Below are 26,462 nucleotides of genomic sequence, written 5' to 3' on the forward strand. Positions count from 1 at the left end.
CTAATAATTGTTTACAACTCACTGTAATGCTGTGTGATTCGGAAAACACGAGCTTTTCCGGAAACTGCCGAGTTGTGACGTTGAGCAGCAGCCGTAGCGACGCTTGTTGGAGTTTAGACAAGCGGAGGGAGCAAAATGGCGGACGAAGATATTACGCTTGATGGAAAACCTCTACAATCGCTTAGAGTCGCGGATTTGAAAGCCGCTCTGGAGAAAAGAAACCTCCCCAAGAGTGGACAGAAAAACACACTCTTGAAACGACTGAAAGGGGTAAGTTTTCGCTCATGTTATGGACGCCTGTCGAGTCTGTCTAAGTTCACCAGGAGGCGAGAGACGGTAGGGGTTAACGTTAGAGGCCGTAACGGTGTGTGGGCTCGGAAGCGGGAATACATAAATCGACTAGCACCCGTTATTACACATCAACAACAGTTTTTGTCTTCTGATATTTGTGACGGACCGTACAATGCAGCTGTCCACCGACCGACTTCAGACTTAATTCGTAACTACACTTAGTGCACCGTGTTGCACACAGTTGAACTGTGCACCTGTCAACTCGAGGCCTAAGCAAGCGAACAGCCGCACACAGTGTACAGTACATGATCGTGCCCGCGCTCGGTATGTAAGTGTATCGGGGTTACGGGGGCGCGCCTCGCCATGTAAACACACGAGCTTCATCAATTTATTCAATTTAGTTTTAAGTATATTTTTTTCAACAATATTGTTGTTTTGCACCAGACATCTAGCCCATAAACAACCATAGGTTTCAGGGTAGTAGCTAGGATTTTAGAAATACTGAGGTCATGAGTCGCTCTTCCCCCAGAAAAATGTTAGCAGCAAATAAAGCCTAAACACAGATTTTTAAACATTTGATTTGCTCAGTTTACTATTCTCTTACAATGTTTTTAAATTAAATTTACAGAATTAGGGCGTAAATGTTGTTTCAAAACTCCCTCCACGTGGCCAGGAATATAGTTGTTGATTATGGTTGGAAAATAATTTCACCTTTTAATTATTTATTTTTCATGGCCTAAAAGTAGTTAGTTCTAAAATATACTGGAATTATTATTAATAGTGGATTGTAAAAACGGCAAACCTGGGGAGAGAGAGGTGAATGACATGCCCTGTCGGAATTAAACAAGGGATGTTGTAATTGGTATGGTAATGCACATTTTTTAAATGATAGCAAAAAGACCATGATAATGCTGATGAAAATATATTAGTACAATAGGTTTACCATAAAGTCACAAGTTTCTGTAGGTGGAGAGTGGAGACCAGTGTAATCGTGATTTGCATACATACAAAACACATGCCTGCGTTGGCCCAGGGTACAACCAAGCCTTCAAAGTTGTGTTTATGATGACGCACTTTTAGAGGTGTGATTTCCAATTTTTTTCTGGGGGAGGAGTGTTTTATTACAGCTGTCCTGAATTTATTTAAAAATAAAAATGGTATTACTTTTCCTTGTGATTCAGTGTTTTACATTTAGATATATTTCCCCCCTTCCTTATTCCCTGCAGGCTCTGATGCTGGAAAATCTTCAGAAGTCGTCCTCCTCTCACAGCGGGCTGCAGCCCAACTCACAGGTAAGAATAGATTTTAATATTTAATTTTTTTTTAAATGTGTGGACATTTTAAGTTCTGTAGAAATGTATAACTCTCATACATTATTGGCATAAGATAAATAAAATAAGAAACCCATAGACATTCCCTACAAAGACAAAGAGTTCTCAATAAATACTTGTTTGGATGTCAAATGTGCTCATTTTTGTTTTACTAGCAATACTTCTATCAGGACAGGAGAAATACTTTAAAGATCAGGTTTCACCATGCAAACAGTCACTGCTGTTGGCTCTGTGAATTTTAACCGTACAGATGTAATAATAAAGTGTTGTTTTGTGTACCTTATTTTGTTGTAGATAGGTGAGGAGATGAGCCAGAATAGCTTCATAAAACAGTATCTGGCTAAACAGCAGGAGCTTCTTCGCCAGAGACTGGAGAGAGAGGCCCAGCAAGAGGAAGAGTCAGATGGTAATACATAAACACACACAATCACAAATAGCCTAAAGGAACTGGGCAATATTTGTGTCTTTCTGTCCTATACACGCTTTCTCTTTCAGCAGTCTTGTTACTTTATGTTGTCCAAACATCTGTACTCGCCTAATTTCATGAATGGTTGTATGAACCTGCTCATAAATGCATTAACAGATAACAGCAGTTCCCATAATGGCTAATTAAAAGAAGATAATTAATTTCTCTACCTAATTCATTCAGAAGTCAGGGCTCCAGACTAACTTTTTTCACTAGGAGCACAGTGGCCCCCAACTGAAAATTTTAGGGGCGCAACCAGAAAATTTAGGGGCACACACCGTAAATCAACATGCTAACCAAATATTCACATTTCTGCTAATTTCCACTGTATTACTAATAAATACTTTGATAATAGATGCAGAAATTACAATGAGCCGTTTCAAATTCAGTGTCACTTTTGAAGATTCAACATAGAAGGCACCATTGCTGTCATGACAGTAAACAAAATATTTAAAAAATATACCAGCTCTAGTCTACAATTACAATGAAATCAACTTAAAATTAAACATGCATTGTTTAGGCTACTACCCTTAGGATTGGGTACCTTTTGCATCTGAACCAATATCGGTACCGATACCTGAAATTCTGTTCCAGTACCCAACGGTACATTTTTTCGGTACTTTCCCTCTGTAATTACAAAACAATTATTTCAGTTGTAAAAATAATTTCAAACCTATTCATCCTATGTACTTAGAACATTAATATCATATCGTAGCAAACGCTGTCGGCGTGAAGTTTTTAAAAACTTTAACCATACTTGCAACCATTTTATCGGCATTGCCGTGACTTCAACAAAACTGCAGAGCCGACGTAGCTAGTTTGCACCGTCTGCACCTCTGCGTGTGTGTGCGGGTGTGTCAGAGCTCTGCTCTATGTCAACTTTCAGAGAAGACAGATAAGCCTGCGCTTCCGTGCTCAGGTACCGACATTTCGACATTTAACGTGTAAAAAAAGGGGGGAAATTTACTGGTCGCACACGTGCTGGATGACTGGAAATTTTGGTCGCCCATTTGGTCGCAGTCTGGAGCCCTGGAAGTTGTCCCTGGTTGGCAATCAGTGGGCGTGTGCCATAAATCATATCATCACATCACATTACAGACATTGGTGCTGACTTTTAACCCCTGCCTCGTGTCTCTCTCTGACAGAAAGCCCAGCAGTGCCGGAGGAGGATGAAGACCACTCGGAGGACAATGACAGCTCTTCCTATGTCTCTGACAAGGTCAGTAACCTCCACACACTGAATAGTCAGATGAGGAAAACTAAGGATTTATCTCAAAGAACAGGACACACTAAGCTGCTAAATATTGATCAGATGAAGGTAAAATGTATTTTTCATTCCCTCAATATTCTTCTTATCATGCAGGTGGTGGTGGTTTTTAATTTACACAAAGTTATTTTTAGTTTGAATAGTGATCCTATGCTCAACATACACCTGGAAATTAATGTTCCTTGCTTGTAAATGCCTAAACATGTTAATAAATGTATAGAACAAATTTAGTCATTTTGGCTTCTCTCAGACTGACTCCATTAATTTTGCCCAGAAGCATTGCTCCATACCCCCCAAGCCCTCAATGACCAGGACGGAGGAGAAAGGAGGAGGTGATACAATGAAGGGTCATGGGATGATGGCATGCGGACCTGATATGGGCCCCGGTCCTACCCTCCAACCCCAGGAGTCCCTTGAGGCTCCAGGAGCTAGGATGCAGCGAGCCACCTTTCATCAAGGACATAAGGAGCCACCAGCCCCATCTCCTCCCCGTGCCGTAGCTTCCCTGTCAGTGCGCGTCCTGGGCCAGCCTGACCGCCAGGGGCTGCCCCCTGCCGTATCTCGAGCCCAAGAGAAGGAGGGCACTGCACCGATTGAACCAGGATCAGCTCATCCTGTCCTCCACCTTAGCCGATCTGCCAGGGTCTCAGCATGTCAGGTCCATGAGGACAGTGATGACGATGACGACGGTGATGATGAGAGCGAGAACGACGAGGATTGGGGGCCCGGTCCTGGCGGGGCACCAAGGGGCAACAGAGTACCTCCCCAGCCCCAGCAGATGGCTCCCAGTGTCCCATCAACAGCTGCCAGATCCAAACGCAAGCTTCAGCCTCCGCAGCACATCCCACCACCACAGGTACACCACACACCAATGCAACTGCGCCACCCCACTCCTCCTCCCTCTCCACCCCCTGACCTGTTTCCCCTACCTGACACTCCCAAACAGAGCCCACCAGACACAGACGACCAGGAGGGAGAAGGCCCTGAGGCTTCACGTGGTCCAAGGGTGCTGCCATTCCCATCTTCCACCATGCAGAGGCAAGACTCTGACTCAAGCTCTCGTTCCAGCAGTCCTGAGCCCTCTGCGGAGCGCAGGCCAGGGCCTCTTTCTCTGCTCGTACACAAGATGGAGTCAGAGGGGGCTTTCCGTGCAGCAGAGGCCACCTCTGCTGTGGATATGTCAGCAGAAACAGCACACTCCACTGCTGGGTCTGGCAGTTCCAGTGAATCTCCACTGCTAAGATTGGAGAGAAAGAGGCTACTAGAGAACAGAGAGATGGAGGAAGAAAGGCGACTGAAGGAGGAGAAAGAGAGAAAACAATGCCAGAAGCAAGAGAAAGAAAGAAAGAAGATAGAAGAACAGGAGAGAGAGAAGAAACGCTTGGAAGAAAAGAAGGAAAAAGAGCGGAAACAACTGGAAGAGGAGGAGAAGCAGCGTCTGAAAGAGGAGCGAGAAAAAGAGAGAAAACGCCAGGAAGAGGAAAAAGAGAGAAAACGCCAGGAAGAGGAAAAAGAGAGAAAACGCCAGGGTGAGGAGAAGACAAGAGAGGAGAAACTGCTGAAGGAGAAGGTAAAGAGACAGGAGACAGCAAACAAAGGCAGGGTGGCTGTAACTGAGGCCCAAGACTCAGGTTCCTCATCAGATTCTGACTCCAAATCAGACTCCTCTTCACGCTCATCTCAATCCTCTTCCTCCTCCGGGGATAAAACCAGCCATGCCATGCTGAAGGTCAGTGATCAAACTAATGTGGGTGTCAATCACTCACTACAGCATTGATAGAGCTCTATGAGCGATAGGGATTGTGAATTGGATGCCATGCAGCGTCACACTCTTGAGTGTGCTTCATTTCACTTTTGCCATGCTAATGTCCATCTACCAGGTTGACAGTGTTTAAGTGCATAGAAATATTAACATGTAGAAGTAATTTTGGACCCAAATTATTGCAGAATATTGGCTAATTTATTTTTGTTAACAGTATTTCAGCCTTCTTGTGTGTATTTGTTCTGCTTACATTGAGATGCACTTTAAAGCTAAATAATCTTTGAGCATAGTGCTATTTGTTTTACATTGTTTTTACTTGAATAATTTTTTACAGAAGGCAGACCAAGGACAAGAAGCAGAGGATGAGAAAAAGACTAACCTGAGTAAAGGGGCAGAGAAACGATACCTTTCAAAAAGGTCTGTAACCATCACTAAAATACAGTTAACCTTATTAACAAGTGGATGCAACACCTTCTTGCACTGTGATGTGACACATGAATTCCTATAATATTTTCCACTGATGAGGTCTGTTTTCTTTCAATTGATTCTGCTATTCTCTCTATTCCTCTTTCTGGATATCTCAACTTGCTTTTGACTTTCAGGATTAACCTTCTAAAAGAAGTTTATAAATTAAATGTGGTGATGAAATCACAAAAAAAATCACTTGATTTTCTGGATATTAAGGATGATGATTACATTTTTAGCTATGCGGTCATGCTCCTGCACACTTTGGTTAAATTAACTTTGGACCTCAGAGGAAAGACCAAAAAGCAATGTGTATTTTGGATACAAGAGATCTCCATGCAACAGCTCCCACTAAAACCCATCTTAAAATATATAATGTATCCAGTATTAAAGAAAGGACCATGTCTGCACTGAAGTTAAGTGATGTGCATTATGTTTAAGGGCTCTATTAACTTGTGTTTTACAAACATCAGTTTCTCTTAAACTTTGCAGTTTTTACCAATATATTTTTACCACCATGTTTATGTTTTGTCTTGGGGGGGGGGGCATTGATTGGTCACACAAGTGTGGAAATAATTTAATATTGTATATTAATTGTCAGCATATAAAGGCATAATAAATATATGTTCCATTTTAAAAACATTGGTGACAGAGCTGACAACATGCATCCAAGATCTGTTAAACATGCATCGGTTGTAAACTGCTTTCCCACTCACCGCTCAGAGGTGTTGGAAAGGGGACTGATTACACAGGTAATATGATGCTAGAATGAATAGGCTCGTTCAAGATGATCCAAGCCTGCGCAGAATCGATCATGCCGCCCAATGCATGCATGTTATATTTGTGTCCGACTTGATCCCGACTTGCTCTGATGTCATGCACACGTGGGCAACGATAACCCCACAAGATCAAGGCGGCTGCAGTTTTTAGAGCCAGGCGCCGCAGTTGCTCTCCAGCGACTGCAAGACCCAGGGCATGATGGGAAACGCCTGGCTCTCAGCTGATCTAACAGCTGATTGGTTCAGAATTGACTCAAAACGATGACGTTTCATATAAACGTTTAATTTTTTTAAATATTTGTCTGATTTGAAGGCTTAATCAGTTAACTGAACACGTGTGTGGCTGATGATGAAATTTATTATTTAGACTAAATGCATTCAGATTACAGATAGTATGTTGAATATTAACATCAGCAACAAATTGCCTGTAGAGCATTTTAACAGCTACTCTGGCATAGTAAAAAAAACTGGAGACTGCATACAAGCTGATATATGTGTCTGATAACATTTTAATAAATTGGAATCGAACCTAACAGGATATGAGTGTTTCTGTGACTTCCAGACGGAAACGGCTGTAAACTGTCCGACTTGACCACGGCTTTTTGTCACTGGCCCTGGCTGCTGCCGCCTGTTCCCGTCCACTTAACAGGCAAGGCGCAACTTATCTTGAATGAGCCTAATAGCTGTTGATGTGGGGAGGGGCCCATAGAGAATGCCTTTGTACAGAGCCCAGAATTTTGTGCTACGCCCTTGCTCCTACTTGTATTTCTTGTCAGGCGTTCGATGTGGCAGCCCTACAAGCGGCGTGGCTGCCTGCAGCTGATTTTCTTTTGAGAAAAAAACGTCCCTTTCCCGGTCGTCTTTTTTGTGTTATTCCAATTTGTTGCTGGCAGCAGAAAACGTAATTTCATTCAGCGCAGTTGCTTAATCAATATTTATTCGCTTATATTTCTGAATGCGACACGTTTGAGCAACTAACATAGCTTTTATTTTGGAAATCTTTACCGGAAGATAGTTCGTAGTTACTCTGGTAGACTTGACACTGGTCTCGCTAGCCAACATGGCCGTCATGCATGCATTGCATCCTTGATACCGACGCAGTGCACGGCTAATCAGCAGGAGAAACAACCGCGACCGGATTTTTATTTATTTCGCGTCCCCGATTTCAACCCACGCCTGACCGGAATAATCGTTAGTGTCAGAGTGTTATTGTCTGTCCCCGTGGGTTTCCTTTCAAGGCCGGCCATAATGCTGTCCGAAGGCAACAAAAACGGGTAAGAGTGAGCTAACGTTAGAGGGCGACTCAAGGCTTTAGGTTGATGGTTTTACTTTTACACCCCTTATCTAGAACGCAATGGAGATACATCAGCCTGTCTCAGTCTGTCGTGTCCTACCGGGAAACTGGCTGTACATTACGATGCTGATTAGCTAGCATCTCCTTCCTGCCTGTTCCATGTCATCAGTTCACATTGGCCTGGTTATGAGCGTGTTGCATGTTCGTCCATGTGAGGAGGACCGGGGTTGGGACCGTCGGTGAGAGTCTTTTGTTGAGTGAGGAGCCAGGGAGATTTTTTTTTGGGGGGAAGGGGGTCTCCTTTCTATGATTTGTGGTTAAAATAGCTTCACATTGGAGGAGCACATTGATAAATAAATAATGGGCTCAGATTTCATGGTGTGATGACGAGTCATGCGGACTGTGATTTCTCTTTCATCTTGACCTCAACATTTTCTGACATGCTAGGTAGCAAAAATATAGTTTTTTTTTTTTTTTTTTTTTTTTTTTTTTTTTTTTTTTAACCATTTCAGAATATACGTTTTCTCATGTGTGCCATCCTCATGTTGTTGTCCATTAAGGCTCATGTATGGCCATACTGTACATGCATCTTGTTGTCTAGCCTGCAGAAGACTATATTTTTTTATTTTTTTTATTTTTCGTTTGTGTGGCTGTAGCTGTTAATGATCTCACTGTTGTCAAGGGAGATCATTAAAGCAGACATCTGTTAGTTGTACAGTCAGTGTGAATGGACCCTTATGCTGTGATATAATTCTCCCAGCTGGCACCAGCACTCTCTTCTCTTGGGAACTGACTACTTGTCTGCTTTATGAGTCCAGTTTGATGATTAAGACATGATTTGAGTAATTCTGCTGAGCTACAGGTCAAACTACACTTTGTCAGGTTTTTGAGAAGTTTAACTAGAAGTAATGGATTTATTTTGTGATCCATTTGACATATCTCAATATTGTTACTTAGGTTCAAGCTGTACTTAAATGTGCTTCTTCATTCCAGCCCAGTCATAGAGATACAAAGATGTTTTAAATGAAAGCATTCAAGGATGTTATTTGAAAAGAAAAAGCCAAGCATTGTGCATGCTCACAGTTAGTCACTCATTCATCTTTCTTTCAGTGATCATTACATCACCTCGTCCTGGCTTTTCCTTCTTTCCTGATTCTGAGGGATTGTATTTCTAGGTGACATCTGTCTCCTTTTATAGCCTGTGCAGGTGTGTCTCTGGCCTTGCCTAAGAGCAACTTAGACATTGACATTCACACCTCGGGCAAATCAGGAAAAACAGTTTGGAGTAGAGGAGGGGGAAATGCTGCCCTCCTGCCTACACTCCTCACTGCCAGTGACTAATCTCCAAGGTTGAACAGGTCTCTTAACACTCTGGGTAAATTTCAGTGTTACGGAGACAAACTACAGGCCCTCCTTTTAAAGAAACTTTGCCAATGACCATGCTACATGTCATGGAAAAGCTGAGGTTTGGTTGTCAGAGCTGACTGTGTGAGTAATTATTAGCAAGTTAGAGTGATTTATTTTTTTTCTTTACACTTATTGTTATTGGTGTTTGAGCAAGAAAGATTCTTCCGAGGGTTAAATTGGGCACTCTACCACTTTCATCCTGGAGGTCACTTAAATAATGGCTGCAATAATTTGTCAATTAATCAATAAGGAAATTAGTCGATCGACAGAAAATAAATTTTTCAAGCAAAAAATGCCAAACATGTCCTTGCTCCACCTTCTCAAATGCAAGATGTTGCTGCTTTTCCTTGTCTTGCATAATAGTAAAGTGAAAAGTTTTGTGATGTGCCCTTTTTACTGTTTAATCTATTAATCGAGAAAACAATCAGCAGATTAAAAACTGAAAAGCAATACTCATCACAAGCGCTACTGAATATGTTCCTTTTTGAAAATTACTGTATTGCTGCTTTTAATTCAGGAATTTTCTGCAATAACTGAGAAAACATTTAAGACAAAACTTGCTGCAGAGATTGGTATTGGCACCTGGGATTCACTTTCACTACCAAACATCTTTTTGTTTGATACTTTTCAGAAATGAGAAGTATTTTTAAACCTATTTACTTTCTTTCCCAGTTAAATGAGAACTATGAAATGCACTGCAAATCATCACATAATGAATCAAACATTAGAGGAGACTATGCACTGTGATAGAGAGAAGGATGCGATTCTCCCACCTACAGGGTGCTGCCTCGGTGCCTGTGTCATCACATGGAGGCAGTGGAGGAGACTTTGGATACTGCTGGTAGGGGAGTATGAGGGAGTAGCTAAAAATATAATGATGACATCTGCTTGGTTTTGTCTTAGATAACAGTGATACAATCAAATAACATGTAGAGAAGCTTTTGGCTGTGTAAGGTCTGACTCATAGTAACTACAAAGCGTGACTTTTATTAGCTGGAGTTAGATTTGTTTACATTTTGTTTCAATAATGACCCAGCGTGGATCAGATGAAGACCAGACACATGGAGTCAGCTGTGAGTGTGTGTGTCTTGGACTATGAGTTAGTTTGAGGAGTGTTTGTGACCCTGGGTGTCAGCTAACTGGTGAGTTATTCATAGCAGGAGTGACCCAGATCACTGGCCCCTAGCACCCTGCCTCTGACTCTTCCCAGTGTTTTTCTCTGTCTTGCCCTACACATCATTTTGTCTCCTCTCAGACTAAACCTCACATTGTCTCTAGAGCTGAGCTTGAAAGCAGTTTTTCTTGCCTAAGTCCAGATTGTCTTTGATTAGGGCAGAAACATATTGTTTTTTATTTAAATTTTTCTTTATTTAATCTACTAATTGTTTCCTTGATTTTTGATTGATCTACAACATCTCAGATTATAGTGAAAAATGCCCATTACAATGTCCTAAAGCTCCAGATGATGTCATCAAATTGCTAGTTTTGTCTGATCCAAACACCCAAAACTTAAATGTAATCTATTATCACATAAAACATAGCAAAGCATCAAAATCTCACAGTTAAGAAGCTGGAACTAGATCACGTTTGTTAATTTTGTATTGAAAAATTACTTAAATAATGAATCCATCATCAAAATAGTTCCCGATTGTTTTTCGGTCCATTGACTAATCGATTAATCAAGTCATTTCATCTGTATCTTAAATATTTAAAGTAGTGATACATGTAGAGCAGCACTGCTTTGTGTTGTTTCTAACATATTAATCTCTCAGAATCAACATGAAGAACTTATTCACGAGCCAGTCAGACTAATAAATCAGTTTGACTCATACTTGGTATTTTTTCATTGATCCAGAAGCAATAAATTAAGGTAACCACTTTATTTTTCTGAATATAAGGTTGAGCAATACATATTTTTTTTTTAAAGCATGCTCAACAACTATCAGAAAATTAAACCTACCAAAATGTTGAAAACTAAAAAAATCAGAAACGAAAGTCATGATACTGGTATTTCTTTGAACATAACAGTCACACCCACTCAGAGAGGGTGCTGCCTGGTCATTATCAATGACTTCTAAAAATATAACTGATGTGTTTAAATTATGCTTCACTTGTTTGACTCATTGAAGAAAAATAATTTTACTCTGTGATTCATAATTTGAAATGTCAACTGCCACAACGTAACTCGTAGTGATTCAGAGGTAGCGTCAGAGATGGATTTAGCAAAAGTTACACAAGGGCAAAGATAACAAGCTTATCACCAGGTGAGAATTGGTAAGACTAGACACTCTTACCGATCAGTATTGACCCCTAGCTCTCAAACAGTCTTTACAGTCAAATCCTTTTTTTTTTTTCCCACCCGACCTCTTCACCCTAACCTTCTCTTCCTCCTGCAGGGAGGTGTCAGAGCCCAGCGCAGCTGCTGTGACAGAGGTGGAACCAGACTCTGAGAGCTCCATGGCCCAGCAGCCACCCTCTGGGGCTGAGCCAGAGAACAGCGAGGGCCGTCTGGAGGAGGTAAGGTCACTGAGAAGGGTGGGGATGCCTGGGTCTTTGCTCGGTCTCTCACTAACCCGCAGCCTCATTCATATAAAAGCATGTGTAGTTGGCAACACAAGTTAATATGGTTACTTAAAACCAACACAACCCCAACATTTTTATAACCATTAATTCCTTTGGCTCCTGTGGAGATTTTATCCTTTTGATTCTGGCTCTGTATTCAGTTTCTGCGTCCTTTTAATCTCTTAAACGCTCATCAGATTACTCAATTGGGGGCTTCCACAAATGCTCATTGCTGAACAAACAGGGGTTGAGTTGGAATTGGGTCCTGGGGTAAAGAGAAATGAACTAATCCCTTTCATCTGCGTTTAATGCAACTAATATTTCATGACCTTAGATGATCTCTCACACACTTGCCTTGTCTGTCTAGTACCTGCTGAGGGATGTTAATGCTGCTAGAATGCAAGTAGTCATGGTAATAGTATGTTAAATTAGATAAGATACTTTATTTGTCATTGTACACACAGAACAAGGTGTGTGTGTGTGTGTGTGTGTGTGTGTGTGTGTGTGTGTGTGTGTGTGTGTGTGTGTGTGTGTGTGTGTGTGTGTGTGTGTGTGAGAAAAAAAAAGATAATTTACTAGTTATCCTGCAGGCATGCTCTTCAGCCACCAGCGTCACCTATTCGGGTGACACCTACGTCCTAAAGCATTTGATCGGTCTGCCTTAGTCAGCTCAAGTTCTTGCATGTGGTGTGTCAGGGTCTTCAAAGTCCTTGTATCGGACCATACTACTGTATTTTATGCTATCACAAGCAGTTTCCTGTGTTTAAATAAAAAAATGCAATCAATTTACATTTTCACATTCACAACCTAATTATACAATTGAGAACAGTTTCTGGAGCTCATTAAGAAGCTACTGTTAGATGTGGCCATCAGCCTTTACTACTTATACTGTTGAAACCAGATGCCCACAACCATACATTACATTACATTTTAGGCATTGAGGTTGAGAGTATCTAATTTAGATTTGCTTGTGAGCTGCTAAGCGATTAAAGTTATTATCAGCAAGTGTTTTTTTTGTTGTTTTTTACTGTTTGTGGTTTTTTTTTCCCCCTCCTTGGGTTTGCATGAGTAATGGACCCTGACAGTGTGTGTAGAGATGCATCAGGGTTTGTTTCTGCTGTTTCTTTCACCCTGTTTTCATTCTCTCTGCTCTCTTGCTTGCTCCTTTCACCTGGCCTCTCTATCTGTCTCTCTTTTATTCACTCTCTCTTTTACTGTCTCTCTTCCCCCCTTTGTCCTCTTACTTTCCATCTTTTGCCTTTGTATCCCATCATGAACGCTTCTCTCTCACTATATATATTTATGGTGTGATTGCTGTTTAAAACCACATTGATTGCTTTGTTATGAAGGTGCCCATGACTCTTCCATTGCCCCTAATGGTACCTGCTGCGTACTACTACTACCACCAACACCAACACCTCCTCTCCTCCTCCTACTCCTACATCTCCTGTCCCGCTATGCCCAAGTGCGTCGCTGATACCAGAATTAGGCCCAGAGTCTGCAACCCCATCGCACTGAAAAGCATGAGCCTGCAAGGCCTCCCCTGTAGCCCTCCAGTGACGTGCTGAGCCAGCAGGAACTGGAACTCGCAGACTACCACCGATAGAAGTGGCAGCCATGGTAACTGCAGCAGCCCACAGTTGCCATGGTAACCCAGCCTTAGGGGTTGGAAGCCTGCTTACTGATCTGAACCGGACTGGACTGTACTGCACTGTTCTGTGGTGATCAATGATGGCGTACGGGCAGGAGGGGGGGGGTCTCCCCGCCCTATCTGCCATTTTAAGCATCATAAGCACATCCTCAGTGTTGCCCTCCAACATCCATACCTCTGTCCTCCAAAAGGCAGATGCATAGACAAAAGACAAAACTCTTCAGCACTCCAGTTTTGTATTTTCTTCTACCTCTAATCCCACACTGCCCCCTGCTTGTGGGGTGGAGTAATGACTTTGGACTGAGATCCCCTGCAATAACCCATACAGTGATCAGGGCTTGAGCGTTTATATGATCACTGTTTGGGGTTTTAAAATTTAAAACACTGCTTGGAAGTGATGATTATGGGACTTTTTTTGAAAACTTTGTGGATAAGACGTTGTGGATTTTTACTCACACTTTGAAAAATCTTTATCCTCTGACTTGACAAGCTGGCCAGCCTTTTAAAAGTGACTTCAATTACTCAGCTGTGCATGTAAGTTCTGTCACCATGCTCAAAGTTGCCAACCATAAGAGAAATGTTCCCCTGAACTCTGCACCAGTTCTAATGTAACCGAGACTTTTAAGTAATCTGACCCACATTGTGCTCAAAGATTTATTTTTTTTGGGTTTGAGTGACATTGATTGTCCACAGTGAGAGCTGGATCTACTCAACAAGTCATCACCCCCCTTCCTCTGCTGCCACACTGTCAGTGATCTCAAGTGTGACTCTGTCGATGTTTCACCGGGACGTCATGATATCCTGCCTCCCCTGTGGATTGACAGATGGACGACTGCAGTTGTTGCTCTTCGCTACACCCACAACTTGACCCTTGCATCTCGTATGATTTCATGTGAGTGCAGAGGCACTCATGTCAGCAAATATTGTCACGATGTCCATCGGCCCTCTCATTTTGACTTCTTCCCTGGATTATAATTTAACAAAGACATATCTGGATTACTTTTGTCCACCTTTATCCCACTGAAAAGACCTTATGCCTGAGCTGTCAATTTACAAAACAAACTCGAGAACTGTGCAGCACGTTCTGGCTGCTTAAAAACAGGAACTTATCCGGACAACAGACACTTTACAGGACAACCTGTTAACATTTTGACATTTCAGATACCGGTCACAAAGGCTTTCAGGACTTTGCTTTGGATAATATGGACAACTGTGACGGTTAAAGACGATAATTTCAAGCATCACAAAATGGATTTTTTTTTTTCCTTTTCACTTGCCAGATGTACTGTAACTCACAGATCATGGACTCTAACAAAGTATACGTCAACCCCCACTGCCGTAAGAATCCATCACAAAGTAATTTTAAACTCTTGGCTGCCCAAAAGACTGAAACGTGACTTTTTAATCAGCAGTCAATCAAGAAAACTCCTCCCCAGTCCCATTCAAGAAAAAAAGTCCAATCCAGTGATCAGTTCCTGCCTGGTGGCAAATCTGCACACTCAAATCGAGCCCCGCCCTCACTCCTCTGCCTTCTCTGATTGGATCCTTGTTGCCTAGATACAGTACACACTGTCGTGCGGTTGGGCCATAGTCGAGCCAGTAAGGAATCAGGTGTCAAATGGTACCAGGAAATGACTTGTGATTATTCCTCTATTTAAAAATGTATACAATTGTAAAGGATTAACTGTAAAAACAAAAAAAACTCTTTCCTCCACATCTTCTTTGTAAATAAGAGGAATTCATTTATTTCCTCCTCGTAATTTAGTGCAAATTTGTTAACTGTCACGTGGACTGCAGTTTTAATTAGATATTTTGTCACCAAAATGAAAGTGTTGATCATACATTTGACATACATTGCTAGTCTACAGTTGTTCTATTGAACATGTTCAATCTTCAAAGGGAATTTAAACTGCAGTACTGAAAGTTCTACTGACAGATTTTTTACTCTTCAACACTCGGTTCTCCACCTCTGCTGCACAGAACTCAGCACTAACAACATTCAACAATGATAGTCCACTACAATACTTGATTCAACTACATGCCATATTTTTGATGTTAAAGGAGCACCATGGCATTATTAACACCACACAGAAATTATGCTAGAGCTACTCAGGACTGATCTGCTACCATCCCACAATTTGTGTGTTGAAAGCCCCGTTCGTACAGAATGAATATTACAGTGGATGTTGCAAATAAAAGAATAGAATTTGTCAAAACACTTGAGATATTAGTGCTGTAATTATTACTGGTTTGGGATGTAAAATAAGTCACAGACATATGCACTCTGGACAAGTTTAAAACCATTAACCAGGGCAAGTAATATTGAAATCATCCCCACCTCCAGTTAAAAATGGGATGGGAATCTTGTAAAGTGACAGGATCCACTCTAACACACTGACAGACACTTTGCTTGTCTCTCTTTCCTCTCTATTCTCAGTCCTCTGATGGACATTATCTTGTAATAACTTACAGCACTAAGATACGACCCAGTTTGAGTTTCACACAGGCCTACTCATGTCCTAATACACATGATGTACTTGCTTTGTCCTAAGAGTCTAACACACACACACACACACACACACACACACACACACACACACACACACACACACACACACACACACACACACACACACACAGGGAGTAGTGCAATGATTTATCTCAGTGTCTTTGAGCAGAGGTGGAAGGCGGAAATGTGTCTGGAGTCTCTATCGACCAAGAACTCTCCATAATGTGGTACAATTGGAACCTCCAGGCCTCTGTTACTTTAACCCCCCGGCCCCACCCCTCCTCCACTTTTCCTGTTTCACCTCTTCTCTGTTGTTGCCTGTTTGGGTTTTGACTCTTGGTTCTCATCTCACCCCGCACCCCTGGGGTTTCTGTATGTTCTCTTTCTGTCTCTCCCTCTTTCTAGAGCACCACTCCTAAGGCTTTTGCTGCTCGCAAGATATCCTTGACCAGTGAGTACACCAGTTACATCTTTTGTCCAACATGAGAAACAAGGGTGAAACAAGAATGAAAAAGAAAATACCTGACTCTTGGCTTTTAAAACCCTTGTGCAGAATTATGTTTTTAAGCTGCTGATTAAAGTTTTTGACCTAAAACAAACAGAAAATTGTGAAAGAATAAGTCAGAGTTCGGCGGTAGATAAAAATGAATTTAAACTCTTTGTGGTCTGTAATGTTGATAGAAATAAGATTACACCAGTGTTATCCTTTTTCGTACGGAAATGCTGTGTTGACATAATGTTGTGGAAACGCTGATTTAAAAGTGATATTTAAACAAAACACTTTAATTAATGTGCTGGTTTGGGCAACAAAGCTACAATATTTCCTGCTATTTCAATCAGCAAGGACCCTTTTCATGCTTGTGGCTCCAGTCACATTGCCCTACATACAAGTGCTCACTATATTTATCTACTGCATGGTTCCTTTTATTTTTCACTGCTTACCAAATGTGTAAAAACATGTAACATGTTGAATTATGTTATAAATAAACTAATATTTGGAAATAGTTACTGAAATAATTTAAGTGTGCAGTTCCATTTATAGACTCTGTAAACTTGAATTACTTACTGGCACCTATGGAAAAACTATTTGGGTTTAAGTATGTAAGCAATTATTTTGTGCTTTTAGGCTATGAGCTTGCAGTAACTTGTCACTAAAGTTATGTTCAACAGGGAGCAAATCATCTATCTGGGAGTGCATTTCCTCTCTTAATGATGAACTGAATTTCTTGCTCTTTTTTTCTTTTTTTACTCCTCTGCAGGTAGTAAGACGTCTCCAGCCACCACAGATGGAGGAGCAGGTGAGCCTGAGACGGGAACTGCAGCAGGGAGGAAGAGGCGGTGGGGCTCCAGCACAGCAGTCACTGCTAAGAAACCATCCATCATCATCACCACTGACTCACTGAAGGTACTGGCACGGCATAGCGACCAGGAACAGCTGTCCATGCAGGCTTGGGAAAATGTGGAAAATACATTTTTAATGAGTTCACTTATTTTAACTATGGCAATATTGTTTTAATGGAGCTGATATTTTGGACAATATTTAATTATTATTTTCATGCCAGAAAACAAACACCGAAGCTTCTGAATCAATAAGGATACTTATTATACTAAAGGATACTTTACTCTTTAAGATCATTTTATTTTTCAGGGTGAAATCCTTTAACCTACTGGTGACCCTCTATGTAAAACCCATCTAAATGTACTGGGTAGGTCTGGAAAATTGCATTTGTTTAAACCGATGAGAAAAAGTTTTTAAATTGGTGGTGTTACTCTGACAGCTACTGGTTTGGTTACATCTTCCCTAGTCTCGCATTGCCAGACCTATCTCCACAGCACTGCGGGGGAAGGTCTGGCAAGTCCACATAACATTCCTGGATGGGAGAATAAACGGTCAGGGGTTGTTTGCATTTCTTTAAACCAATCGCAATCGTCTTGGGCTGCCGGACGCAGCAACGCTGGCTCTGCAAAATGGTCTCGGGAAGGAACTTATTTGCACCCGGCATACGAAAATGCCACATACAATAAACTGTTGACACAATACAGTACCGTGAGCTATATAAATTAGCTGGATACATGGTTAAATGTGATTGCTCTTACCAGTGTATCGATGTGTGTATTTTGTCCATAGCAAATCACCGTCAATAGGTCCCAAAATGTCCCAGTTAGAGAGTAAATGCCGTAAACATATTCTTGGTAAATTCTTTCAATCATTCCCCGAACGAACCAAGCAAGCCTGCCTTGTTGCGCTATCCAAATTTTCTTTAAAACTTGCTATTTGAAACGCTGCATTGAGGTTCCGGTTAATGTTGCTCGATGCGTCTGGAGTTTAAAGTTAACTCAAACAAAGCGGAACGTGAGGGAAATCCGCCGGAACTTCCAGCGGCGGTGGAACTATCCTGTAAATAAACTGTCGTCGATATAGACTACATCTTCCCTAAATCAGAAGATTTATTTCCAGTAATAATGTTTTGAAACTCAACTGTGAAATGTATTAAGTTTTAAAACCTCCCAAGTGAGCTAGGAGAAATTTGAGGATTTTATTAAAAGAAATGCTCATGATTTACATAAGTCTGTGAAGGTTCTCAGTCATCCAGGTCATAGTTTTCTAGGGAAGGGCTAAACTCAAGGGCAACTGGACTTGGTTAAATTTGGTCTGAACATGTTTTGTCTCATCCAAGATACTTCTTCAGTTCTCCAGAACAGAGCACCTTTAACCAAGTTCAGTTTAACCCTTCCCCTGGACATTTACATAAGATAAACCTTTGCAAAATGACTGAGGGAAAACAAAACCGCTATCCATCTTTGCTTGCAGTGTATCAGCTAACCGATGTAGTCAACATATTCAACTATTATCCTCCTGTCTTTCTACTCTTCAGTCATTGATCCCAGACATTAAAGTGAACCAGGAGGCAGTGGTGGAGCTGCACCCAGAGGAGCTGCAAATGTCTGGGGACGAGGAGGGCCTGGACACCAGCCGGGGCGACCAGGACAAAGGCCTGAAGATCAGAAGAACTGTCACACAGGTCAGAAGAGGCATACTATATCATTGCTGTCAGATGAAAACGTAATTGTAAATACTGACTAAACTTCAGGTTTCTGTTTGTACATCTAAAGCTCTAAAGCTTACACACTGACCAGACGGCCGACCGTTGACAGAAAAGCCAGTCGAAATGATCAGTCTCCCCGTGTTGGTCCAAAAAGTGCAACAGAACACACCAAAAAGACGAGACGTAATACATCTCTATAACAGCAGGCGGCGCTAATCTGTATTGTTGCCCAGGAAATGGGTGAGTCCCGACTGCCCTGCCGGCGACCGAACATGTCAGGTCGGCCAAAATGAAGGCCGACAGCCCCCCAGACTGATGACGGCACGGGACACACCGAACAGATTCGCGTCACTGACCTCGCCAGACTGTCTTACGGCCGATAATCGGCTAAGTGTGTCCCGGGCATAACATGCCACATCGTTATAAAGGCCCGGACACATAGAGCCGATAATCGGCCGTTGGACAGTCTGGCGCAGTCAGTAACTCGAGTCTGTTCAGTTTTTTCCGTGCCGTCTCAAATGACCCATCTGATTGGTAGAGTGCTAACCCGGAAATGGGGAGCGGAATGAGTGTGACTAGAGTCTCTCAAAATCTGACGGAAATCTTTTAAACTGACCTTTGTTGAGCTGAAATGAAGACAGATTCAGCAACTGCTCTGCCTATTTCTTGCTTAAAATGTTTTCAGAAACCCGTTTCGGTGAACTATTTTAGTAAAATATGAGATCATATTCTGAACGGCCGTCATGACAGTCTGTCTTTGAATTTCCGGAGAAAACAAACCCACGTGACGCGTTCGTCCAATCAGCTGCCGGTTTCCTTTTTTGGGCGACAATACAGATTAGCGCCGCCTGCTGTTATGGAGACGTATTACGTCTCGTCTCTTCGGTGTGTTGCGAGGCACTTTTTTGATCAACTCGGGGAGACTGATCAGTCCAACTGCCTTTTCTGCCGACGGTCGGTCGTCTGGTTGGTGTGTAAGCAGCTTAATTGATGCAGAGAAGCTCGAGAAATGTTCCCTACGTCTTTTGCCAGTGGTTTTGAATTGTCACATTACTGTTTTTCCACCTTTTTAATTCCTCCTCAGGTTGTTCCAGGTGACCAGGAAAACGGGCAGACAAATGAAGAGGAAGAGGTGGAGAAAACTGAGAAAGAAAAACAACGCAGGACCTCCAAAGACAAAAGGAAGAACAGCGTTTCTGAGGAAACGTCTGAAACACAGACATCTGTCAAGCTTGAAGGAGAGGCAAAGAAAGGTGAACTGCCTCACTGTTAAGTTTGTGGGTTTGTAATTGCTGTAGATTGTTGGGTACACATCTCTTTGATGCCTTCTCTCTTCCATGATCCCTCTGGCAGTACTTCATCTTTCTCTCTGGGGGGGAGGGGATGTCTGTAATCAAGGGCACTCTTCTCACCTCTTCATCATCTTTTTCCTCAGTTACCCCCAGCGACAGTCTGGTGCGTCGCTCCATAAGTCAACAGAAGTCTGGCGTGTCCGTCACCATCGATGACCCCATCCGCACAACCAGGCAGCCCTCGCCGCCTCACGGCAAAGTCTCAAATATCATCCATGTGACCAACCTGGTGGGTTTGTAACTCATTGCATTACATTACAAGGCATGTAGGAAGTACAGTGAAATGTGGTGTTCTTTGGTTGAGTTGGTGCTTCAAACTTTCCCCACAAACTAAAATAATATGGGGGGGAAATAATTGTACAGCGAAATCCAGCCTTTCCGAATCTACCCTACAAGTTTTTCATGAATGAAGCATAATGTGTTGATGCCAGTGGTAACCACATATTCATCATTCCCATAATTAGAGTCAGGAACACTTACCCAGGTATTATGGCTGTAGTCAAGTATCACCTTAGGTTTTGGGCACACTGCATGACTAAACAGACTACGACAAGACTAGACATTACACATTTAATGACTAGCATTTGCAGATTTTTTAAAACTTGCGTCATAGAAGCTAGACTGAAAGTTACACGTGGATCACAGACTACCAGATATCTAATGCCACCCAGCCTCACTAATCTCCGAAAAACAGGAGCTCTCAGACTACACGAACACAAAACCCAAACAAACGAGACTAAAAGTTTATAGCTCTGCTGTGTGACTGCAATCATCCTTTTGATTACCTGAAAACTATACTGATGGAATGAATGGATTTAAAATGCAACTTTGCTCTCTGATTGATAGAAACCAGCAAGAATTCAGTCATTATTTTTTTTTAGGTATTATGTCATGAAGTGTTGGACAAATTGAAATTATGACCCGTTGGTGGTGCTAGATAAAATGTCAGGGGGTGCACAAAGTCATTCTCTGGAAAATATGAATATTTATGCAACATTTAATGGCACTCCATTCACTAGTTGTCAAGACCATCATCATCATCCTCCTCATCATCATTTTTACAGCTACACTATTAGAGCTTGAGCATTTCTCTCTCCACACTTTCTGTACTTGATTCCCCCTGATCTTACTCTCATTGGCTGTTGGCAGGCTTCATTCATATTAAAGTCGTCAACACTTTATATTCCGATACGTTCCATGGTTAAATAAAACTTGAAGCACATTTGATTTAATCACACTCTGTTATCTTGATACAGAACAAGGTCATCTCAGCTGAGCTCTTTTATTAATTTCTCTCATGTCTCCCCTTGCTTTACTTGAACTGACCCAGTCTGACTGAAATTGACCATTGATCTTGAATGAGCCATGATCCTTGTGTATCCCAAAAGGTGCGACCCTTCACCCTGGGCCAACTTAAAGAGCTGCTGAAGAGGACGGGCAGCGTGGTGGAAGAGGGCTTCTGGATCGACAAGATCAAGTCTCACTGCTATGTCACAGTTAGTAACAATGAATCAGCATTTTTATATTGAGTGCAAACCCTTGTCCACCAAGCGTGTTGTTTGGCTGGAAGTGTTAACCAGCTGCTTGTGGAATTTGTCAGAAATCAATCCAGCTGCCAAAACTTGTTTTATACACATTGTCCACCACACAGCCTGGGGGTAGGAGCATTGTGATGGGTGAACTAACCTTGTTTTCTGCTATTCTAGTGGAGTATGCGGCTGAAAATGTATATGAAAACAGTCAGTAAATAATGTGTGTTTTTGCATAGACATATTTGAGCTCATGAATCAATACGAGCCTGGTTCCGGCCAGTTGTGTTATACACTGTAACACACTAAAGATATTTTTTAGAAAAGAAAGAAAGAAAGAAAGAAAGAAAGAAAGAAAATAGCTAAATAAACACCAGTATTAGTCAATTGCTGACCATTTAAATTAAGAATCAAAATAAAACCTAGCTATATGTCACTATTTCTAAATCACACCAAGCATGGTTTTCTTTATGTTCTGTAAAAAAAAGGTTTTCATATTGGCATATATCGGAAAACATAAAACGCCAATACCAGTAGATATTTCTGTGATAGGCCAATGACTGATATATTGGTCTTACTTTAGTAACTACACATAAAAAGGATTATTTTCAGCCTAATAACCTTTTTCCTTCTCTCCTGTCCTCCTAGTACTCTACAACAGAGGAGGCTGTCGCCACCAGAGCAGCCCTCCATGGATTCAAATGGCCTCCGAGCAATCCCAAGGTCCTCTGTGTCGACTTCTGTGCGCAGGATGAGGTAATGAACATCTGAAATGCCAATTTTCTCTATTCATCAATGTTAGATACTGAGGAAAATAAAGAGAGGAATCACCGTAATTTGTCTTAGTCTGTTATTGGAACAACAAAATAATTGTACTTGGTCAATTTTAAACCACGCAAACAAGATTATGAGATTATTATACAACCATATTTCAGCAAACCGCACATTCATCAATGTTAAAATAAAAATAAAGAGAAATAAAATAATTGTACACAATTTTAAACCAACAAAACAAGATTATGAGATTTTATAACATTTTCAGCTTTTTTCTTTCATCAAAATACAAAAAATAAAGAGAGGAATTGTCTTAAGTTATTGGAACAACAAAATAATTGTAGATTTTAAACCACGCAAAACAAGATTATGTTGTTATAAAAACCGCACAGTAGTAAAATAAATTAACTTAAATAAATACACATACCAACAACTTTTAACATTGCTTTCTTTTAAAAACAAAATATTGTAAGATAGATAGTTGTATAAACACTTCCTTGACCACAGGTATGTTGTTGTAGAAAAATAGGTGACTGACCGTAGCTTTCGGTATTGTTGGTATGATGTTTAGATAGTAACGTTAGTTTGGCTGAAGTATTTTGCCCCCGTCAAGACATATCTTAAATCCAGTGTTTTAATCATTGCTCTGAAAACATCTTTCTCGACTGTCTGTAGCGAACTGTAGGTGGATTGTTATTGCGATCATAATGTCCCTCCGCTGCATGCTTGAGAGGACAGGTCTTAACGTTAGCACGAACGGCAACGATGGTCAAACTTTAACATCCTTGCTTTTGTCTCCTTATTGTTATGTTTTTCTTCCTGCAGCTGGATGTTCACAAAGGCATCCTGAAGCTAAAAAGGGAGGAGGACCATGTTGCCCCGCCAGGTGGTCCTCAGAACCGGCTGCCTCCTCTGATGCCTGAGCGCGACAGGGACAGAGAACGAGACCGAGACAGGGACAGAGATCTCGAACGGGACCGTGGGGTGGTAGGAGTGCGGGATCTGTGGGCGGAGCGGGAGAGAGAAATGGAGCGCCGTGAACGAGCCCGTGGTGAGCGGGAATGGGACCGGGATAAGGTCCGGGAATTTGCCAGGCCGGGAGAGGACGGACAGCGATCTCGATCCAGAGACAGAGAGAGGAGGAGGAGGGAGAGGGCCAAGAGCAAGGAGAGGAAGACTGATAAGAAGGGTAACGCACCTCTCTGTGATTTAAATAGAAGCCAAAAGAGAAAAATGGAAGAGAAAGGGATTTTAAACAGGGGAGAAAGGCCAGAACAAAGCATGCTAGATATATACAAGATATATAGTAATAAATCAATCTAGGGCTGCACAGTTTGGAGAAAGTCATATTGTGATTGCGATTTACAATATTGCAAAATATTGACAAAGCTATAAAATTGTAGCCTGACAAGCCAGAGCCACATCAAGATGTTGGGTCTGGAAACTCACCATTGGCAGGGCTCAATCCGAGGGGCGGGATAAACTGTTGTCTGTCAAATTCCCACTGCACGCAATAGAATAGCGCTACAACCAGAGCAACGAAGAAGGTAGCTTCAGAATGACTTCAGTGCCGTTCTTTGTTCTTTTCTCAAAGAAAAGCTTAACTCCAAGTCTTCCAGAGTCGCGGCCAAAGCCGACTCAAAAGACCACTGTTAGCCAGCAGCAGCCATGAGCCTGCCCACCGACTCTATACACAATGTGATTGGCCCGGCCAGAGTTTGGTTTTTCCAGCTCCTAAGCCAACGGAGAGTTGCTAGACTGACCCTGGCTGCAAATTACATTTGCTGCCGCTAGGGTGCGTCTACAGTAGCTTTCTAGGCAAATAAAGTTGTCCATAAAGCTAAAAAACCTTAAATAAAACAAAGATGAATCTACCTTCAGTACCCAGCTAATTACAACAAAGAAGAATCTTAAGCAGCACTGGAAGTCAAAAAAAAAATCTCTACACCTCAGTCTACTGAAGATTAGCAGAAGAAAAGTTGTATTGGTAATTATTAGGAATATCCCCACAAAACCAGCCGCATTGATTAAAGAGGAACAGACTGACACACATACAGTACACACAGTTGACAAATACTGTTGACTAGGAATGCAACCTCATATTCCCACCTCTGTAGTAATGTTTGCAGTAATAATTTAGTTAACCGTTTGAAGAAATTCACCCTTCTGTTTCCACTAACAGAGAAAGGAGATGAGCCTCCTGCAAAACTGCTGGACGACTTGTTCCTGAAGACCAAAGCAGCTCCGTGTATATACTGGCTTCCCCTGTCTGAGGAGCAGGTCGGTCACTTACGCACTTACAAACACGTTTACAATGTTCTGTCATAATGATTAGTTCAGACTTGATTTCATCCAACTAAACTGCTTTGTGTCCACAAGGCGGCGCAGAGGCTTTTGGACCGCACAGAGCGGCAAAAGGAGCGTGAACGGAGGCGCAAGGAACAGCAAGAGGAGGAGGAGAAGAAGCGAGAAGAGGAAAAGAAAGAGAGGCTGAAGGGTCGGGAGAAGGACAGCAGCGTTACGGCGAGCAGCGGAGCAGCCGGGCGAGGAGCCGACAGAGACCGAGAGAGGGACCGCGGCCGAGACCGAGAGGGGGACAAGAAGAGGGACAACAGCTACCGGCCCAGACGACCCTCTGTAGGCGCTGGCAGTGGACGCCGCTCTCGCAGCCGTAGCAACCCCAGAGATAGACGCCGCTGAGGGCCAGTGGCTGCAGGGAAAGCTGGAGGGAGAGAGAGAGAGGGGGGGAGGGACGCGGCATAGCTAGGCACACTGCAGACAGGAAGTCTTGGGAGGGAGTGTTTCCACTTGGAGATACTTTTCTTTTTTTTTTGCCTCAAGTTCAGGACTTGTCTGCTCCTCGCGACCTGCCCCACCGTGCTTTAATTCGTCCACTTTGACGCCAGCGTTGTCTTCCACACACTTCTGCCATTTCCCCCCCACCTTGTCCGTGTCAGTTTACACAGAAAATGTTGATGACCTGTTTTGTGAATAGTAAAATCTAGTATAATCTAGCTCCTATCCACTCTCTGCTGTTCTTTCTGTTTTCCACAAGCAAAAGTGAGTCCTTTCCCTCTGTAGAGAGCAGCGTTTCTTCTCGTCTCAGTGTAGCGCAGCTAAAGAAAAGAAGCAGAGAGGATGGTGGTTTTTTTGGCTCACCTCAGCATTTTGTCCCACTGAGGTTTGAGAGCTCGCCTCTTTATTTTAGTTTTGCGGGTGCACAGTTCCTTCCTCCTCAGAGCCCTGTAATAAAACCAGTCCAAAATAGATCCCTGACCTTCAAATATTTTCTAGGATCAGTTTTAGTGTTCTAAGTAAGCAGTTTTTTTTTTTTTTTTTTTTTTATTAAATGCACGACTACATTTTGTCTTTGTCAAAGTGAGGATTTTGTTTTAAGTTTTATGAATCATGTTCATTTTTCTCAGCCTTGGAAGGTTGTTTGTTACTGCAGGTGGTTTGTGTGAGTAATAACCTTCATCTCCCTCTCCCACGAAGATGCAACTGGTACTGGTAGTCTCAACACTGTAACCTAGAAAAGTGTGTGATAGGAAGAGACGTGATGTGTTGTGGTGATGCAGGAGAAATGCACATGCCCGAGTTTGTCTTTAGTGGATGGTTTTGAAATCGACGAGGATATAATATTCTTGTCATGGGGTTTATTCTGTAATAATTACAGGAAGTGGACCTTCCCTGCACTGAAGTCTCCATCTGAAAATCTCTCCTGACCCTTCAATCATATATATATATTCATATTCATATTCAAGAGGAGGTACAAAGAAGTTTACCTTCTCATAGAGTAATGGTTAAAATTTTAATACTTTAAATTTTATGTTTAGTTTAAAGTTAGATTTTGTTGCATTTTCCCTCCTGCAAGTGCTGAATGTACTGAGAATTTAAGAAATTAATAAATTTAAATTGGTTATCAGCCTCTCTACTTGATGTTTTTGATTAGTCTTTTCTCACAAAGAAGCATCAT

At 41.9% G+C, this 26,462-nt stretch overlaps 1 protein-coding gene across 3 annotated transcripts; it reads left to right on the plus strand.

The window, feature by feature from the left end:
- The first annotated feature begins 103 nt into the window (after nt 1-103).
- Nucleotides 104-26,414, plus strand: acin1b (apoptotic chromatin condensation inducer 1b). 3 transcript variants are annotated; one of them, XM_028564567.1, is made up of 18 exons: nt 104-270; nt 1,518-1,583; nt 1,917-2,028; nt 3,234-3,307; nt 3,630-4,211; nt 4,302-5,084; nt 5,452-5,534; nt 11,459-11,579; nt 16,190-16,235; nt 17,044-17,189; nt 18,661-18,807; nt 19,916-20,084; nt 20,267-20,412; nt 21,572-21,679; nt 22,361-22,468; nt 23,312-23,675; nt 24,669-24,766; nt 24,866-26,414. In XM_028564567.1, exons 1-18 carry the CDS (start codon nt 136-138, stop codon nt 25,184-25,186), a joined length of 3,609 nt encoding a protein of 1,202 aa, XP_028420368.1. In that variant the 5' UTR covers nt 104-135; the 3' UTR covers nt 25,187-26,414. The 3 variants fall into 3 exon arrangements, with proteins under 3 accessions (XP_028420368.1, XP_028420366.1, XP_028420367.1); XM_028564565.1 differs by having other exon boundaries at nt 3,630-5,084; XM_028564566.1 differs by having other exon boundaries at nt 3,633-5,084.
- Nucleotides 26,415-26,462: the final 48 nt, after the last annotated feature.

This window comes from Perca flavescens, chromosome 19 (genome assembly GCF_004354835.1).
Source record: "Perca flavescens isolate YP-PL-M2 chromosome 19, PFLA_1.0, whole genome shotgun sequence".
In the NCBI taxonomy this organism is placed as follows: domain Eukaryota; kingdom Metazoa; phylum Chordata; class Actinopteri; order Perciformes; family Percidae; genus Perca; species Perca flavescens.

Bases quoted from the DNA above. Each gene is read 5' to 3' on its own strand.
- acin1b (XM_028564565.1), top strand. From the start codon at position 136: ATGGCGGACGAAGATATTACGCTTGATGGAAAACCTCTACAATCGCTT. The intron at 3,308-3,629 runs GTCAGTAACCTC...AATTTTGCCCAG, and splicing joins CTTCCTATGTCTCTGACAAG to AAGCATTGCTCCATACCCCC. The intron at 18,808-19,915 runs GTCAGAAGAGGC...ATTCCTCCTCAG, and splicing joins TCAGAAGAACTGTCACACAG to GTTGTTCCAGGTGACCAGGA.